At 42.2% G+C, this 18,527-nt stretch overlaps 1 protein-coding gene across 1 annotated transcript in view; it reads right to left on the reverse strand.

Annotated features, from left to right (window-relative positions):
* The window catches only part of RGS22 (regulator of G protein signaling 22), a 72,763-nt gene that overhangs the window by 25,918 nt on the left and 28,318 nt on the right, over positions 1–18,527 (reverse strand). Inside the window, exons 14-18 of the mRNA XM_083622705.1 lie at positions 17,240–17,365; positions 13,545–13,646; positions 4,829–5,023; positions 3,307–3,399; positions 1,360–1,532 (exon numbers count right to left, since the gene is read on the reverse strand). Of these exons, the coding sequence (XP_083478831.1) occupies positions 1,360–1,532; positions 3,307–3,399; positions 4,829–5,023; positions 13,545–13,646; positions 17,240–17,365 (689 nt within the window). The remainder of the gene's footprint in view (positions 1–1,359; positions 1,533–3,306; positions 3,400–4,828; positions 5,024–13,544; positions 13,647–17,239; positions 17,366–18,527) is intronic.

An 18,527-nucleotide genomic window follows, 5' to 3' on the forward strand; every position in this document is an offset into this window, starting at 1 on the left:
GCGCCTTGATGTTTAACAACTCAGACACTATCTTCATTACACATTTAAGGAGTATAATACTACAGTAAACAGTCGTGGCTTCCCCCAAAGAATTCTGGGAAGTTTGTTAAAAGAGCTGGGGGGTTTTTAGGAGACCCCTGTTGCCCTCACAGTCATACAATCCCCAGAGGTCCCCCGGGGAAGAGGTACTGACTGTTAAATCACTCTGGGAATTGTTTTATCTGATAGTTAGATGGCATTTGTATATGTATATTGTTTTGTTGCATATTTTAGAGTCTCTAACTCTTTGACTCCATCTGTACCTTACATTTAAAGCACCCTTATACAGTGGTACCTCTAGTTGTGGACTTAATCCATTTCGGGGTGCCGTTCGCACCCCGAAAAGTCTGCAACTAGAGCGCCTCTTCTGCACATGTGCACGGCAAGATCAAGCGCTTGTGCGCATGTGCACAGATCGCTTTTGCACATGCACGTGTGCCAAACCCGGAAGTAAACACTTCCAGGTTTGCCACGTTCGTAAGCTGAAAGTCGTAACAAGAGCGGAATGCAACTAGAGGTACCACTGTACCATTTTGACAGCCATGGGTTCCCACAAAGAATGCAGAGAACCACAGTTTGTTAAGAGCCGCTCACAGAAACCCCAGAGTTCCCTGGGAAGAAGGACTGAGCATCCTTAACCAACCATGGAATCCCAGGATTTTTTGGAGGAAGCCATTCAGACAGTAGTACTTTAAATATATGGCTATAATCCCCGAATCTCCTGTGAAAAGCCAGCCAGGGGAAGGGATTCTGGATGGAAAGCTTCAGCTGAGTAAGACAGCAAAATGTCTTGGACCAGCCTTGCACAGCTTTTATATTTCCTTTCAGTTATATTTTCCTTTCTGGTGAGAAATTACATCTGCAGATATAAACACCACGTGCCTCCCCCACTGACATGAATGAGAAAGACCTGATGAGCAGGCCAGGGGAGAGTGGAAGGTGCTCATGTACCCGGGAGCATACATAAGGCCCTGGATTCGAACACATGTGTGTCTATGATACACCTGCACCACCACATACCCACAAAACCCATTCCTGAGATGGAATTCTGAGAAACAGCTGAGAGGCTCATTCCTTCTGGGTGCATGAAGGAAATGACTTTTTTCATTGCAAAAAATCTAGCTCAGCCTTCCCTGACCCAGATGTTTTAGACTACACCACCTATGTGCCCCAGCCATATCTGAAGGGCACTACATTGGAGAAGGCTGATCTAGTCACTGCAGCAATAATTTTATCATGAGACAAGATACCAAATATCACAGGCTCCGGTCGAGAAGACACACTTTCACTGCAAGGATGTACTAGCACAGGAAAAAATACCTTGCAGACTGCTGTTCAAGGAAGGTCCGGAAAGCTTCCAGCTCCAGTTTCTTCTTTAACAGGTCGTGAATGCTATATGACGTAGCTTCTTCAGGAAGTGCTTGACTTGGGGGTACTGTGACTACGGTAGGTTCAGGATGCAATAGGATCTCCTCTTCTTTGACAGTCGAAACCTAATGAAAGAATTGTACCAATCACTCTAGTTAATCTAATTAACGACCCATTTTCATAAGCCTTATAGGTTTTCCTCTGCCTTCCTCTGCCTACTTTCTACAGATTTCTGTTGTTTTCTGCTCCTTCATGGAATTGCATTTCAGGAACAAACATGAAGGGGCAATTACATGTATCAAGATATGATACAGGGTGCGCTCCACCAAGGATGACTGCCAAGCGACCAGCAGTTATTACAAAATGGCTTCTATGGGAGTCAAGCACTGATGAAGAGGAGATGGAGATGTGAGCTGAAATCAATGTTTCCTTATCTCTGAGATGAGGCTTATGATGTGACTGTAGAAAGCCTTTAGCTCACATTTCTGGCCCAAGGGCCACATTCATGCTTGGCCAACCCTCTGGGACTGCATGAAGGCAATGGATGTGGCTGAAAGTAGATGCTGTGGTAGAAAAATAAAAGTTGGTAGGCCCAGTTTAATTGCTGCCCTCAGAATACTACTGATTAAAATGGGGGCCCTGATATAAGGAAGGATTGCCAGATCAATCAATCTTTATTATGGTCCAGAGACCCAACAAATCGTTACAAAGCAATACACAATTCAGACAGCCTGCCTCCAGGTTAAACAAGCATTTTATTCAGACTTAAAGATAGGGATCATTGGTTCTTGCAACCACCGATAAAAACTTCGCCACTGCTAATGTTCTAGCGTTTGTCCGGTCTTCCAATAGGAACCTGACATAGTGAGCCTCTGATTTTCCCGGGAAAGGCACCAGCAAGGGTAGTAGGATTGCCAGATCAGCTAACTAAGGCCACATTCACTCAGTATATTTCGAGCACTAAGATGCCACTTTAAACAGTCATGGCTTCCCCCAAATAATTCTTGTAACTGTAGTTTGTTAAGGGTGCTGAAAGATGTTGGGAGACCCCTATTTCCCCCTCAAAGAGCTACAATTCCCAGATTTCCCTGGGAAGAGGGGTTGTTAAACTACTCTGCGAATTGTAGCTCTTGAAGCGGTATCATGGTGCTCTAAATGAATGGAATGAAAATGGCCTAAAAAAACATGTGCTGTGCAAACTAAAGCATGGACCGCTAACTGGAGGCTACAATCAAGTATGGCCTATTGATTAAAATATTCAGAGCAGATGCGGCTCTGTTCTTTAAGGCAGCCTTTCCCAACCTGGTGTCCTCCAGATGGACTACAACTCCCATGAGTCCCATCCAGTATGGTCAGAGATGATGGAAGCTGTAGTCCAAAACATCTGGAGGGCAAAAGTTTAAGGAACCCTGTTCTGAGGCAACACCCCATGGATTAATCCTCACCACCTAGACAATTGGATGTAAAAGTGATGTGCATTCTCCTAGTGTAAAGACTTTGGGCCTATCCACACCACTTGAAATGCAAGCAAATGGAGGCTGTCCCATGTGTCAAAGCACCACTTGGGTCTCATGACTTTTCATAGACCTTGTTTCTGTCTTTCTTCTCCTCCTCCTTTTGTAGTTTGCATAATGACTATTACTGATTTGTGTGGCTGGCCACTTCTCATGAGACACTTCCTATCTAAGTTTTCCAAGGAGATGACATGCTGTAGCTTGTTGCCATGAGCTGGACCTTAGCGTGGGTAGTGTGTCCCTCAAAAGCCAGTGATGCCGAGCCACAGTGTGTAAAAGTCTACAAGTGTCTACAAGTTATCCCACCCGAGAAATACAAAGAGTTAACCTCCTGGTGCTAGGCAAAAATAAAGAGCTTGTTTTTGTTAATAGGTGCTTGTCTTACCTCATCCTTCTTGGAAATGCTGTCTCCATGCAAAGCCTGCAGCTTTCTAAAGTACACTGAGTCCAGCTGTCGAGTTTCTTCCACCAGCTCCACCTAATAAAAATAATATCTTATGTCATCCGCACAGTACACATTATAGAAAGGAAGATGAAGGGGTTGGAGAGGCAGCCTGCCAGTGACAGTGGGTAGAAAAGAACCACATTTGCCAATAACAAGACAGATGTTTAGGAGGCATATCACTGGAAGTTGCATCCTCTGGAGCAGATGGTTCAAGGAAAGGAGTTGCTGAAACAGCTAAAAGGAAATTCCCTCCCAGCGGTGCTGAGGCTTCTCCCTTGGGGGTGAATGCACCAGCGAGAAAGGAAGCATGATAAAGTTGTTGCGAGCTTTGTGCAAGGACTGGTTTTTCAAATTTTATTTTATATATGCATTCGGAAGGAAAACACACCAATTTTATTTAAACTCATCCAGGATACTGTTTTAACTTTCAGATAACTAACAAATACATAGACATATATGTACAGAGGAGTTATCTTGATGGTGGAGGCACAGAGAACTCCACTCCTTTTAATAGCGAGCTCAGGAAGCCAGTGCTGCTAGGATTATAGCCCAAACAGGAAACCAGGAAAGCAAAAGTAGGTATTAGCATCCTTGGGGAAACCCTGAGATTTGCAAAATACCCAGAATGATAACAAAAACAAACAAAGGGGGCAAAAGAATCCAAAATGCAGCCCAACATGGACTGAGCACACTCAGAAGCAACAGGTCCCACCTGTGATGACCAAAACATTCAAACGGCTGTTACTATATAATAAAAACTGGACAGTGTAGCATCCTGTTAGCCACGCTGGCCTGGATTTCTTTCTTCCTTTAATAATGTTTTTATTTGTTCTTCATGGTACAAAAGATACATTTTGAGAAAACAATTATTAAACCAGTAAACAGCGAACTACTTGTCCTGATAGAACTAGAGATTTTTGTCATGCTATGTAATAAAGTTTCACTTTATTACTCTAAAATATCACGCTAGATCTGGATGTCTTGTCTTGGAGAATTTTGTCTAGCCCTCTCTGTGTACAATTGGGAAGGGCGTGATGACCATTCTCTCCCGGACAAACAACAACATCTATGACCCACAGGGCATCGACATTACAGGCAAGGGATCCGAGGCAAGAAGATGAACAGGCTTAAGGTTAAATCCTATTTTATTAGTTGCTTAGAGCTCTCAAAAAGCCAATGAACACCCAGTATGCTAGAAAATACCAGGACTTTAAGGGCACAGACAATAAATTAAGAGTCGGCACTCAATTAGGGGGGAAAAGAGGATGAAGTTCTATTAATTATTTTGTAGCTTAAGGGTTGCTAGCCTCCTTACACAAGCCAACAACCAGTTCAACACTGCATGACTCCAAATGCAGGGATTTCAGATGCAACAGCTTAGCAATTCAAACAGAAGGGGCCAATGGTGAGTTAAAAACAATACCACTTCTTTCTCACTCCTTACCATATATCCTTAAATTACCTGCCCATAAGTTTTTCTGTCTTGTTCTACCATCTTCATCCATGGATCTAAAAGAAGGATGAGAATGTATTCTTCTGCTGAGTCGAAAAGATCCTCAAATGGTGGCTCAATTTTCTGGTAAATCTCATTTTTTGTGATCTGTTGTAGTCCAATATCCATGCTAGCAGAAGGGGCAATGTAATTGGCATAAAGAAACTGTGTTCAGTGAAAAGAGAAGCAAACAGTTAGATGGTCATCCTAACAGACACAATAAATTCATTTGTCTAACCGCTTTGAGGTTGTTGTTGTTGTTGTTTTTAAATAATCAAGTGGTGTATACATTTTATGAAATACAAAAGGGGGAAATATTAAAAAAAAACATATTTGTAATTTGTGTTTTCTGCAACATTAGCTCTCGTTTCCTATTCTCATCCTGCTATTAATTATTCCAAAATTCAGTATCTGCTGTCAGTTGTTATGCTGTTTATCAAAAATATTTGGTTTCCTCTCCAAGTTTGTTAAAGCTGCTAGAAATAGAAGATCTGTGAAGGGGAAACTACAGGTCCCCAGGATACTCTGTGGTAAGTCATGTGCTTTAAATGTGCATTGAATATGCTTTAAATGTACAATGTGGATTTGCTCTTGGCTGGCTTTTGTGATACACACTATTTTAGCACAACACAGGAACTCTGCAGTTTAAACACTAAAAGATTTGTTTTAACAAAACTAAGTAGAGCTAACAGAAAGCAAAATGGAATTATATATCCCACCTCTTATTGTGTTCTACCCGGCTGCAAAATAAAATGCAATTTTCAGATACACAACAATACTACCAAAACTTGGAAACATCATGGAAAATTAATGCTATAGTTACATCAAATTTTAATATGATCTACACTGTTCAAATGTAAAAAAGCTACATTAGCAAAGAACAGAAAAAAGATTTTAAACAATGCAATATCTATAAACACTTTTTCTTAGAAGGGGATTAGCTATTTTATTCAGACTGAGCTGGGCCGCTTCAAGGCTAAATTGATTGCTCTCCTATGACTCATAAATTAACACATAGGAGCTGAGAATAGGAAAGGATGAAAGAAAGAAAGTTAGTTTTCCTTGCCTTGCTGGAAATGTTCTCTCACCAATGTGTGTGTTTTTAGAAGCTCAAATGTCATCTTTTTGTTTTACTCATTGGAAAAGTGGTGGAAGCTGTGTGTCCATTATTTACAAAGCCATTCTGCAGGCATTCGTGTGCACTGTACAGAACAGTAATCCTTAAATTTTGTTACGTTACGAACATGACCTTTTGCATAGCAGTTGATACAAACAAGGCTGCTTGAAAAGCTTAAATTTAGAGGGCTTTTAGGCTGTTGCTGGGACAGCTGGGTTGGGATTCAGTTGCACTCCAGAAAATTCAGGTTGCGCAATTAACACTGAATTGGAGCGCTTGCACCACAAACCTACTTCCCCCAAATATTATACTTTTTCCAATAAGTAAAGTGAGGGGAATCATAGAATCACAGAATTGTGGGATTGCAAGGTACCCTGAGGGTCATCTAGTCCAACCCCCTGCAATGCAAGAATCTCAACTAAAGCATCCATGACAGTTGGCCATCCAACTCTTGCTTAAAAACCTCCAATGAAGGGGACTCCACCACTGGAAAGTTTGGGGTAGCATTCGTTAGACACAACATCATCCAACCCTCCCACAAATAATTCAGAATGAATGCTCAATAAATAGCTGGCCTTATCTGATCTCCCTGAAAACAAATCAATAAACATGCTCAATAAACTGGCTATTTGGAAGCAACCCATATTCGTACTTCATTCTGATGCAGAAAAACATAGGGACGTGGGAAGCTGCCTTATACCAAGCAAATACTTAGCAGCTCTCCAAGGTTTCAAAGAAGGGTCCCGCTCCGCTCTATTTGGACATGCCAGGGACTGAACTTGGGACTTTCTGCATGCAAAGCTGATGTTCTACCACTGAGCCACAGCTCTTCCTGAAAGGTTCTTTGCTTATCTGACAAATGTCTGAGTGGCACAAACATAGGAATCAGCTTTACTCAATGTCAGATCACTGGTCTATCCAGTTCAGTACTGTTTATACTGACTGGGAAATGACAGTATGTAGGGCAGGGCTGGGGAACCTGTGACCCTCCAGATCATAACAAAAAAAAAATTTTCCTTCCAGTAGCACCTTAAAGACCAACTAAGTTAGTTCTTGGTATGAGCTTTCGTGTGCATGCACACTTCTTCAGATACCTGAAGATACCTGGTATCTGATACCAGGTATCTGAAGAAGTGTGCATGCACACGAAAGCTCATACCAAGAACTAACTTAGTTGGTCTTTAAGGTGCTACTGGAAGGAAAAAAATTTTTTTGTTTTGACTATGGCAGACCAACACGGCTACCTATCTGCCTCCAGATCATGTTGGCTTCCAACCCCTATTAGCATCAGACCAATGGTCTGGAATGATAGCAGTTGTAGTCCATCAACATCTGGAGGGCCACATGTTCTCCCAGCCTGTTTTAAGGGTCATCGTCATCATTAGTATCCCACTTTTCTGTTAAAAGCAGAAGCAAGTAAAACAGTACCGTCAAAACCATACAAAACAAAAATCAATCTATGCATAAAAGGTGGCATGCCTCTCCATCACTTCCCCTGGTACACACATTCCCACAGACATCTATGGTCCAACAAGTGTTGCAGCAGCACACAAAGCCAGAGGTGATCACAGGATACAATATGAAGTAATATGGTTACTTCAGGTAACCATATTTCTACCACACAACTTTCAATTTCAATTCACACACACACACAAATCCACGTAGTTTATCTCCAGTTTAATAATGCAGCCTTTTTTCTGGCGCAAACCTAAGTTTGAACATATGATGGCAACAATTGCCAATGTTGTTCTCACTCTCAGTGGTGAAGATTCTCCTTTAAATATCACTTTATTTCCCACTCTATCTATGCTTTCCAGACTTTTTCTGGGGTAGTCAAACTTCTAAATGCCCCTTGTACAGGACAGGGCTCTGAACAATTAGAGTATGATACCGTCCATTACATGGGGGAAAATGTTTTAATGGGGTATCTATAAACACCTGAAAAGTTCAGAGAAAAGTCACAGTACATATAACAGCATATCAGACTTCATTTATTCAGTGATTTTTTTTCTTCAGTAAAAAGAAGAATTCATTTCCCTATATTGCCTCTATATAATTTCTCAATAATATAAAAGCAAATTCCAGATGTGGACTGTGTTCAGTGTTTGCATCTTTATACTATTTATAAAGATAAAATCTGGAGGCAGTAAATTTATCCAGCACCTCCCCCTATTCCCAAATCAGGTCAGCATTCAGGTATAAAACCCTGACCCCAGGAAAGTAAATTGGGCATTGTCTTGGCTTAGTACAGACAAAACTTGTCCTCAAGTCTTTATTTCTAAACTCCCAAGTATCCTGGTTGAACCAGAATTAAGTATTAAATCCCTTTGAAGTAAATGAGAAAGTTAAGCACGTAATGTAATGAAATGTCCAAAAGTTAGGAGATATATTCGCGAGCACACACACACACACAATTCAAGTTGTCAACATTGTTTTCAAGCAATTTAATTTCTGTACATAAAACAGTGATAGCTCTTTTCATCTAAAATTGTCCCTGGCATAACAGCAGCATATTTCCTATAACAGCATTACATTTTTCTACCTCTAAATAGCATTTCTTCCTCCGGCCCCAAGCAGATTTCCACATGTGTTTGTCGTTTTCCTTTTCCAATTCATTTTACACTTTACTATATGTACTTTTAGCAAAATAACCACAGTGCATTCCATTCGCTGTGCATACAGTGGCACACACACACACACACACACACAACCCCCTGGAATGCACTGTCGTTTCTTTAATATATCACAAAGCTTGAACAGAAATAATCAAAGAAATTATAAATGCTTTTTTTATTTTTAAAAAAATCTAATTTAGTGCTTATTTTCAGTGGCATAACAAGCACACCCACATAGCACATATGAAAGGCTTTGGGCACAGTTCATGCAGAAGTTGTCCTATGCAAGCCTCAAAGGAAGGAATGAGTTTTATAATGTCAAGCCCTGTGAAGCATTCAATTCGCTTGTACAAGAAAATCAATCCTATTCATAGGGCTCAAGGAAAGTTACAGCACCAAAGCATCCATTTAACAATAGGATAAAACCTTGTGCCCAATTATAAACTAAAAACCCTGACCACCAAAAGCCAAACCCAATAGAAAGTTCTTTAATGCTTTCCATGGAGATTTGTGAGATAGGGCTTATGGCAGGGGCAGCCAATATGGTACCCTTCACGATGTTGGAATCCAGCTTCCATCAGACCCAGCCAACATGGCCAGTTGCAGAAATAGCAGCTGTTGTCATCCTTAACATGTGGAGGGCACCAGGCTGATTCTCCTTGTTCTATAGTGGGGTGGAGTAGGGAATTGATCCAGCCAGAGGGCCAGATCCCTTTTGGCTCTGACACAAGGGGTGAGTTCGCCCACCTGTCAAGCACGATGCCATAATGACATCAGGAGACAGCTTCCAAGGCTGTACCCAATCAGACAACATATTCAAATGGGCTTGCTATAACCACCAATCAGCTGAATCCAAACCACACTGACAAATTGCCATTTTTCCTCTGTAGGCAAATGCCATTTCTACATTTCTTTAAATGTATTTAATACATAATTAAACACTTTAAAAAATAAGCATTTAAATGTGGATTTGGTCTCAAGGCATGTGTTTACATGCATGGTTTGATACCTTTAAGCTACACCAAATTATTTTGCCACTTTCAGAGAAGTGCAAAAACTGATGGATTAGCTAAGTTTCATTCCACACATGAGGTGTGGATAGATTGTTTTGCACAGGCATTCACAGATATCAAGTTCCTCAAACATCCCTTTTTGAGTGGTAAAGGTAAAGGTAAAGGGACCCCTATGGGCGTGACCGACTATGGGGTTGCGGCGCTCATCTCGCTTTATTGGCCGAGGGAGCCGGCGTACAGCTTCCGGGTCATGTGGCCAGCATGACTAAGCCGCTTCTGGCAAACCAGAACAGTGCCCAGAAATGCCGTTTACCTTCCCGCTGGAGCGGTACCTATTTATCTACTTGCACTTTGACATGCTTTCGAACTGCTAGGTTGGCAGGAGCAGGGACCGAGCAACAGGAGCTCACCCCATCGCGAAGATTCGAACCGCCGACCTTCTGATCAGCAAGTCCTAGGCTCCATGGTTTAACCCACAGCGCCACCCGCGTCCCATGAGTGGTATAATGCCTAAAAATCTGGATCGGCCTATGTGCTGTTGCCTAGCAGGGCTAACTTTCTTGGAAACATCCTCTGAATACTCAAACATGACTAGCTTTATTGAAGTACAGCAGACAGGGAGCCTTGCTTACTCCTAGGTCTCCAGGCTCAGACTGGCTTCCTTCTCCCATTCATATCTACAGAAGAGGTTCTGTCTTCAAGTACTTCACCTTGACCCGGAACTAGTTATATACATAGCCTCTAGGCTGGCATGCTTTGCCCCAGGACTTCTTGCTTTTCATAGTCAATATTGTTTGGCTTCAGTGGGCTCTTTCAAATGTCACTATTAACATAGATTTTTGGAGCTTTTGGTTATTTCATTTTACAATATTTTGATACAGTTTATATTTTAAAATTTCAAAGTGGTGTACAAAGACAACAAATGCCCAAAATAAAAGCACTGTGGAACTATAATGCACAATTCACAAAAATGTAAAATTCACAGTGACCACAGTAACTGGCAATATGGGCAACAGTAACTGGCAATATAGCCAAGAAAAGCCTGGATAAACACATAGGTTTTCAGCGTGCACTAGAAGCACAGCAGAGTCAGTGCATGCCTTTTATCTGTGCCTTATTTATTTACTTTTTGCTATGCTGGTTTTTATATTAATTGTAATTATTGTATTGTGATATCTTTATTTATTGTTGTTAGCTGTTGGCAGTATGTGGAAAAATAAAATAAAAATAAAAATAGGATAAGTCAGTCTCTTAAGATATCTCCAGGGCACAAGTCACATAATTTGTTCTAGTTTAAAGCTTTCAAACTAAAATAATAACAAACAGGATTGTGCTTAGGAGAGGTAAAGGGACCCCTGACCATTAGGTCTAGTCGCAGATGACTCTGGGGTTGCGGCGCTCATCTCACTTTATTGGGCAAGGGAGCCGGCTTACAGCTTCCGGGTCATGTGGCCAGCATGACTAAGCCACTTCTGGCGAACCAGAGCAGCGCACGGAAACGCCGTTTACCTTCCCGCCAGAGTGGTACCTATTTATCTACTTGCACTTTGACGAGCTTTCGAACTGCTAGATTGGCAGGAGCTGGGACCGAGCAATGGGAGCTCACCCCACTGCAGGGATTCAAACCACTGACCTTCTGATCGGCAAGTCCTAGGCTCTGTGGTTTAACCCACAGTGCCTCTCCATTAAATATATACCAACTGCACCAAGGTAATTCTATGCCGGAGCTGGTATGCAGGAGCTGGTATACATATATTTTATGTGAATTGGGCTACTTTGCATGCATTTGGTTAGTTTGGACAATTTATTCTGCTTCTGCTATTCAAGGGGAGGGCTAAAGAGCTCACAGAACAGTATCCCCCCCCCAACCACAGAACATTCTATTGAAGCCCACTTCTGATAACCATTTTCAAGCTTATCTTTGAACAGAGTTGAGGTAGAAACTTGCTCAACGAAGGGAAATTCTCAAGATTGATGAATTCTGCCTCCAATGTCATTTACTGTATCATCAGAAAACTGCAGAATACACATAGTACTGAGTAGTAATAAATGTTTGAAATAGAAGCACAAAGAACACAATATGCTTTTCAAATCTCCCCTCATCTGTTCATGGGCATAATCAGAATAAGCATATTAATTTCCATGCCAATGGTGAGGGCAGAGTTTGGAAAAGCACAGTGACCAAAAGCAGCCTCTTTTCTTGATTGGATGCAGCTTGAGACTCATCTGCGTTCCAATCGTGTTATATATATATATATATATATATATATATATATATATATATATGATCATGCTGCCATAAAAAGCAAACTCAAGAATGATACCAAATGTTGCCGCACATGTGTTGATTTGCTATGTTACATTTGGGTTGTTAGTTATGCTAATGGAACAGTTTCACATATTGCATTTTGATGTATTTGCTTTTAATGATCATGCGGATATCGCTTTCTGCAATTTCCTAGTTACACTCTTTGTGCAATGTTCTGCTGTCACCACCAGGCCCAGCATGGAAATGAGATTAAGAAGGAGAAAAAGAGTCAGAGGAAAGTCACAGCTTCAACGTATACTCATGCACTGCCGGGCATATGCTCCAAATGCCCAAGTTTAAAGCAGTATTGAAATTGTACTAACAAAATTTCTTTCTTTCTTTCTTTCTTTCTTTCTTTCTTTCTTTCTTTCTTTCTTTCTTTTTTTCTTTCTTTGAACTAAGGTTGACAGGTCTAACTTACACAATATTAAAAAAAATAATTAAACAAGCATGATGGCTAAATGGAATGTTTCTTCAGAGAGGCAGACTAGGGTTCTAGTTCAGTGACAGAACACCTGCTTTGCATACAAAAGGTTCCAAGTTAATTGTCAGCATCATGTCTGGTGTTGACCTATAAAGCCTTAAATGGCTCAGGACCACTTGCATGTTAAGCACAGTACATTGTGGAAGCAAGGCATGGAAGTGAGAAATGGAAGTGAGCACAGAAAGAAGAAACACTATGGTACACTTGCATTGACACGACCAGATGTCTTCATCTGTCTCATATTTCTTGATCAATGACCAGCATGCTGGCTGGGGCTAGGATCATGGAGTTCAACCACACAGGGGATCAAGCTTTTGGGAAGGCTGGTTTAATCATGACCCCCACTCCCTTTTAATTATCGTGCTTGTAATTGACAACATTCTCACTCAAAATGGGTGCAAGGAAATGCAGTAATGGCTACTGAAGCTCCATTTCAACAGGGACTAACTAAGGACATACTCTCAAGGCATAAATTTAACTGTTGAAGCCTGTGCTACAGAAATGGGGGAGGCCTTGTTGGACCTAATAACCAGTATACCTGAAGGAGCGTCTCCACCCCCATCGTTCAGCCCAGACACTGAGGTCCAGTGCCAAGGGCCTTCTGGCGGTTCCCTCGCTGCAAGAAGCCAAGTTACAGGGAACCAGGAAGAGGGACTTCTCGATAGTGGTACCCACCCTGTGGAATGCCCTCCCACCAGATGTCCAAGCGAAAAACAACTGCTAGACTTTTAGAAGACATCTGAAGGCAGCCCTGTTTAGGGAAGCTTTTAATGTTTAATACACTATTGTATTTTAATATTCTGTTGGAAGCCGCCCAGAGTGGCTGGGGAAACCCAGCCAGATGGGTGGGGTATAAATAATAAATTATATTATTATTATTATTATTATTATTCAACCACTCTGACTTTTTCACTGATGCAGAAATATAAGAGTGTGCTATTTCCAAATAACAAGCAGCACAGCGACTGCACAAGAATTACACAAAATGCCTGGAGCCCAGATACATATCTGAGCAAACACCATGCCCAGCTAATGTTTAGATCATCTACAGAAACCATTTAAAGCATCTTTTGCTGACAGTGACTCCAGAATAATTTCCTTGGGGACAGACATACTTGGAAGCAGTCTTACTCTATATTTATGACTTACTTGAGCTTGCTGGCCCACTTTGAAAGGATGGATGGTTTCTTGATAGAAAAGCTGGTGATAATCCTGCAGGTCAAACCAAAAATACGTGCTGTTCTTCCACAGCTACAGATGGAAGGGGGGAAATAGAAGTTATTGCTACCCAATTTTTGTGAAGTTTTCCAAAAAAGAAAAGAAGTAGTTTACATTTCCAGGGTTAGTTGATTGCACAGCTCCTTGGGGTTCACCATAAATCACACTTAATTGAAAAGAGCTTGAGTCATGTGTTCCATGCTGGCAGAAGGAGAGCTCACGTAAAAGCGCTGCCACTGTAATACATGTATTTCCAATACGTGCTCTATCTTTTATTGTATCCTCTTGCAAATAATTGGCTATTAAAATTGTTAGTGTAGTGGTTAACATTCGAAGATTAACCCACATTTGAATGGAATTAAGCCATGGGTTCATAATGCACATCTGAAACTTACGCTGTGCTGGGACAGCATTTTTCGGCAATTGCTGAGATCATGAAATGTTTTTATCCTGACCATCTTACATTTTTTAATTATGCTCCTTTCATCCGCCCCTCACTAAAACTTGGTGCTGTTGCGCAGAGCCAAGTATTTCCACAGGGACAAAGCACTTAATGAACTCCATTACCTCAGAGGCTCTTGTCATTTTGAAACAAAATCAAGGGAATTTATTCTGAAATGTTACAACAGGCATCAGTGCCCCAAGTTTTGACACTTAGGTTTGAAGATTTTGGCCAGCCGGAGCCAAGACAAATGTAAATTTTGACTATGAAGTCTGCACTGTATGTGAAATGATAGAGAATATTTTAGTAAGTCTGCTAGTTTGCTGGATTGTGTTTTTAATTTATTTCCCTTTTTAAAAATTTGATTTATAACCTTTTCTGAAGAATGAACAAGCATCCATAACATATTATCATCTTAAGAATTACACATCATTGAAGTACCGTATTTTTCGTCCCATAGGACGCTCCGTCCCATAGGACGCACCTACTTTTTTGGGGGGGAAATAAAGGAATTTTTCCCCCCTTTATTTCCCCCCCAAAACCAGGTCAGGGAACAGTGGGATGGCGGCGCTGCGCCTCCCCCCTGTCCCCCGAGCTTGTGGGGCTGGCCGATGTCTGCCCGGCGCGAGGGGCGCTCTGCTTCAGGGCGCCCCACGCGCCGGGCGGCAGGCTGCGGACACCTGCGCGAAGCACGGGGCGTCCTCCGAAGGGCGCCCCGTGCTCCGCGCTGCAGGCTGCCGCCCGCAAGCCTTGCGCGCCCTGGGGGATCTCCCCCCGGACGCGCAAGGCTTGCGGACACCTGCGCGAAGCACGGGGCGTCCTCCGGAGGGCGCCCCATGCTCCGCTCTGCAGGCTGCTGCCCGCAAGCCGTGCGCGCCCGGGGGGAGATCCCCCGGGTGCGCAAGACTTGCCGACACCTGTACGAAGCACGGGGCGTCCTCTGGAGGGTGCCCCGTGTTCCGCGCTGCAGGCTGCCGCCTGCAAGCCTTGCGCGCCTGGGGGAACTCCCCCCAGGCGTGCAAGGCTTGCGGATAGCTTCCTGGAGCCTGGAGAGCGAGAGGTTTCGGTGCGCACCGACGCCTCTCGCTCTCCAGGCTTCAGCGAAAGCCTGCATTCGCCCCATAGGACGCACACACATTTCCCCTTCATTTTTGGAGGGGAAAAAGTGCGTCCTATAGGGCGAAAAATATGGTATATATAAAAGTCAATATTACATAGTTCATACGTGGCATTTCTTGCAGAGCTGGATTCCTTCAAGAGGAGTTATACATCCCCTGGGGGCGGTTCTGATTCTTAATTATTATATATGTTCTGAAGAATTAAAAGTTAACACTACTCTCTGAATTGTGTCTGTTAACTGGATAATAAATCCAAATGACTACAATGAAGAGTACTTCCAAATAAACCTGTTCAGGGTCTATAGGTAAGTCCCACTGATATCAGTGGAGCCTAGGGCTTGATTACGTTTAATGTTAAAAGCATCACATGGAAATATTGTATGAGGTATTTCTACTTAATAGTAAACACAGGGGCTGCTTTGAATTGGAATCACAACATCCAGACAGAAGTTTAACGTTTATCTTCCCCACCACAATGCAGACAAAAATCACTCCTTGGGGTAGCAATTAGCAACATGAAAGAAAGCTTCCATTGGTGCCAATGGGAGCGTCTTCCTGTTGCTATTTGTAGAATGGGGAATATTCTTTCCCCAGGTAAATTGGAGGTAAAAGTCCAACCTCCCATCCATGTGTGCTGTGTTTCCAATTCAAAACAGACTTTGGCCTTCCTATTAAACACACACACACACACACACACACAGAGAGAGAGAGAGAGAGAGAGAGAGAAAGAGTGCTATGGACAATGCATTTTATGTCCCCTGTTGTTAGGCCCTAATTCCCAGGTGTGCGTTAAGATTCTAACTTTAGAACGAAATTTTAAAGCACAACACACCTACTTGGAAGTAGGGATGAAGGAGAAATTCAATTCAGCTTGCATACAAAGACAAAAAAAACAACCTATTTGCTCTTTTTTAAACAATATGTGAGCTGAAACAAAGCTATCCTTCTGAATTTACAATCCGAATTTTGCAATGCTGTTCTCCGGTCAAGAAATGTGTACAAAAATGCTTAGGCTAGGGAAAAGCATGCATAAGAATGCATATATTTATGAAAATAGTATACAAAAAATTGCTTTGTAAAAATGAGTAAATTGCATACAAAAAGGTGTATAATACAATTTTCATGAATGGTTTAAAAAAAACAAAACCCAAACTGATGTGGAAACATGGAGAACTGAACTTACGTTTGAAAAAATATGAAACAGAGAGAAACCAACATTGATAGATTTGCCAACCCCTACTTTAAAATAAGATCCCAGAAATCAATGGGGCACACTTCCAAGTAAGCAAGTTCAGGATGGCAATTCTCTTGTCTTTTCTCACATTCAGTCCACCCAGAACAGAATATCCTACATAGGCTTTGGAGGACTGGAGTGGGTGGGATACTTCAAATGCTTGATTCTCTCACCTGTACTCCACGGATACATCCTGCTTTTAAAATCCTCCAATGTGGTTGATCCCTGACATCTCAGGTAGCAAGTGACAGGAAATATCTCTGCCTGAGACCTTGGAGAGCCACTGATAGTCAGTGTAGACCAGACTTCCCCAATACAATGCCTTCCAGATGAGTTCCAGACTAAAACTCCTGTCATCCATGACCACTGGCCATAATGGCTGGGTCTGATGGGAGTTGCAGTGCAGAGCATCTGGAAGGCACAGGATTGGGGACGGCTTGTGTAGACAATACCAACCTAGATGGAGCAGAATAAGGCAGCTACATTTGTCCATATTTTTAAGCAGGGACTTTTTAGAAATACCTTCTCTAGCATCTTCCTTTACCAATCAGCTATTTCCCGATCCCCAGCCCAATCTAGCATCACCTTATTTAAAGGGAGATTATAAATATTTAGGCACGATAAGATAGTGAATGTGTCTCTGGGCCTCTGAGGTTCAAAACCATCCTTAGCTGCTCAGTTCAATGAGTTGCCTTGGGCAAGCCAACGTTTTCTAGCCTAGCCATCTTCACTGGGCTGGAGAGAGGCCAAAATGCTTCTGCATATTCCTAAGAAGAAGGTGCAAAGTGCCCATCGTAAGAATAAAATACCTTGATAAAAAAAATCCTTATACCTTATTTTCCGACTTCTCACAGAATTCAGTAAAGATGTAGCCTGATCTGCTCTCCACATTAAGGGACTGAAGCATTCTTTCCATTACAGAACTTCCCAGTTCTGAAACGGCTGCAGTCGTTGTGCCCTAGGATCACAGAAAGCACACTTCAGCAAGTGTCATTCTGTCTCAGATTTAAATAGCGGCAGCCAAATAAGCCAGCTGAATGGTGTCACCTGTTTTATAATCTCAAGTTTCTTGAATGTGGTACTTTTATCTCTATAGTGACACATTGCAACACTTGCCTCTCTCATGCGTCCCCTTCTTCAGTTCTTGCCGTACTATCAAATTTTAGGAAAGAATAGTTTAATCCTTCCCTGTGTGCCTGTGAAGCACTGTGGAACATGGTGGCATTTCCAGTGGCGTAGCGTGGGTTGTCAGCACCCGGGGCAAGGCAAGTAATTTACGCCCCCTAACCCGTGGATTTGCGCCCCCTAACCCGTGGATTTGCGCCCCCTAACCCATTGATTTGCCCTAACCCCAGATGTTGCGCCCGGTGCGGTCCGCCCCCCCTGCACCCCCCACGCTACGCCACTGGGCATTTCATAAATATATACTAATAATGAAATGGATGTTGCAGACTTAAACATTTTTGTGTGTTTTTACTGCTTTGTGATAGGACTGACAGGGTCCTTAGGGGTATCTAGAATCTGGGAAATCTTGGGTGATGTTTGGTTAAAAGGAAGTAGCATCGCATCAACTGTCTTCCCTCCTGTGGGATTCTCAATATGCATTTAGAAGGGAAATTAACTGAGTATGCATCTGGGAGCTTGTAGGGTGGGGGGGGAAAGTTGACAGGAGGGAAAAGGAAGAGAAAATGACTTTTTGGGAAGGGTTAAATATCCCTAAAGCTCCCCAACAGCTTCCTCAGCCAAAATGACAACTTTCTGAGACTGCTTTTCATTATTTCTTTTCTTTTCTAAAAAACTGTTGGGGCTTTGTTTTCTGCAGTTTGCCCCTTAAGCAAGCTTGGCACTGGTTTACATTTGTAGTGCCTTAACATCAAGGTTTTGGCCTGAAACAGAAATGGCCAGTAGGACAGTTCTGGCCCCTGTAGGAACTTCATGTGACTGCTGGTAGCTCTGCCAGTTTTTAATCGAGGCATGGTAAAAAGGTTTGCCTCAGGTTCACTTCTAAGGAAAACAAAACAGAACAAAATAAAAAGGAGGTTTTGAAATTGTGGAAATAAGATATTTCACAGTTTGATGCCATCTCTCCCTCTCTCCTTTTTATTTTGCATGTAACATAA

The sequence above is a fragment of the Podarcis filfolensis genome (genome assembly GCF_964270895.1).
Source record: "Podarcis filfolensis genome assembly, chromosome: 7".
In the NCBI taxonomy this organism is placed as follows: Eukaryota; Metazoa; Chordata; class Lepidosauria; order Squamata; family Lacertidae; genus Podarcis; species Podarcis filfolensis.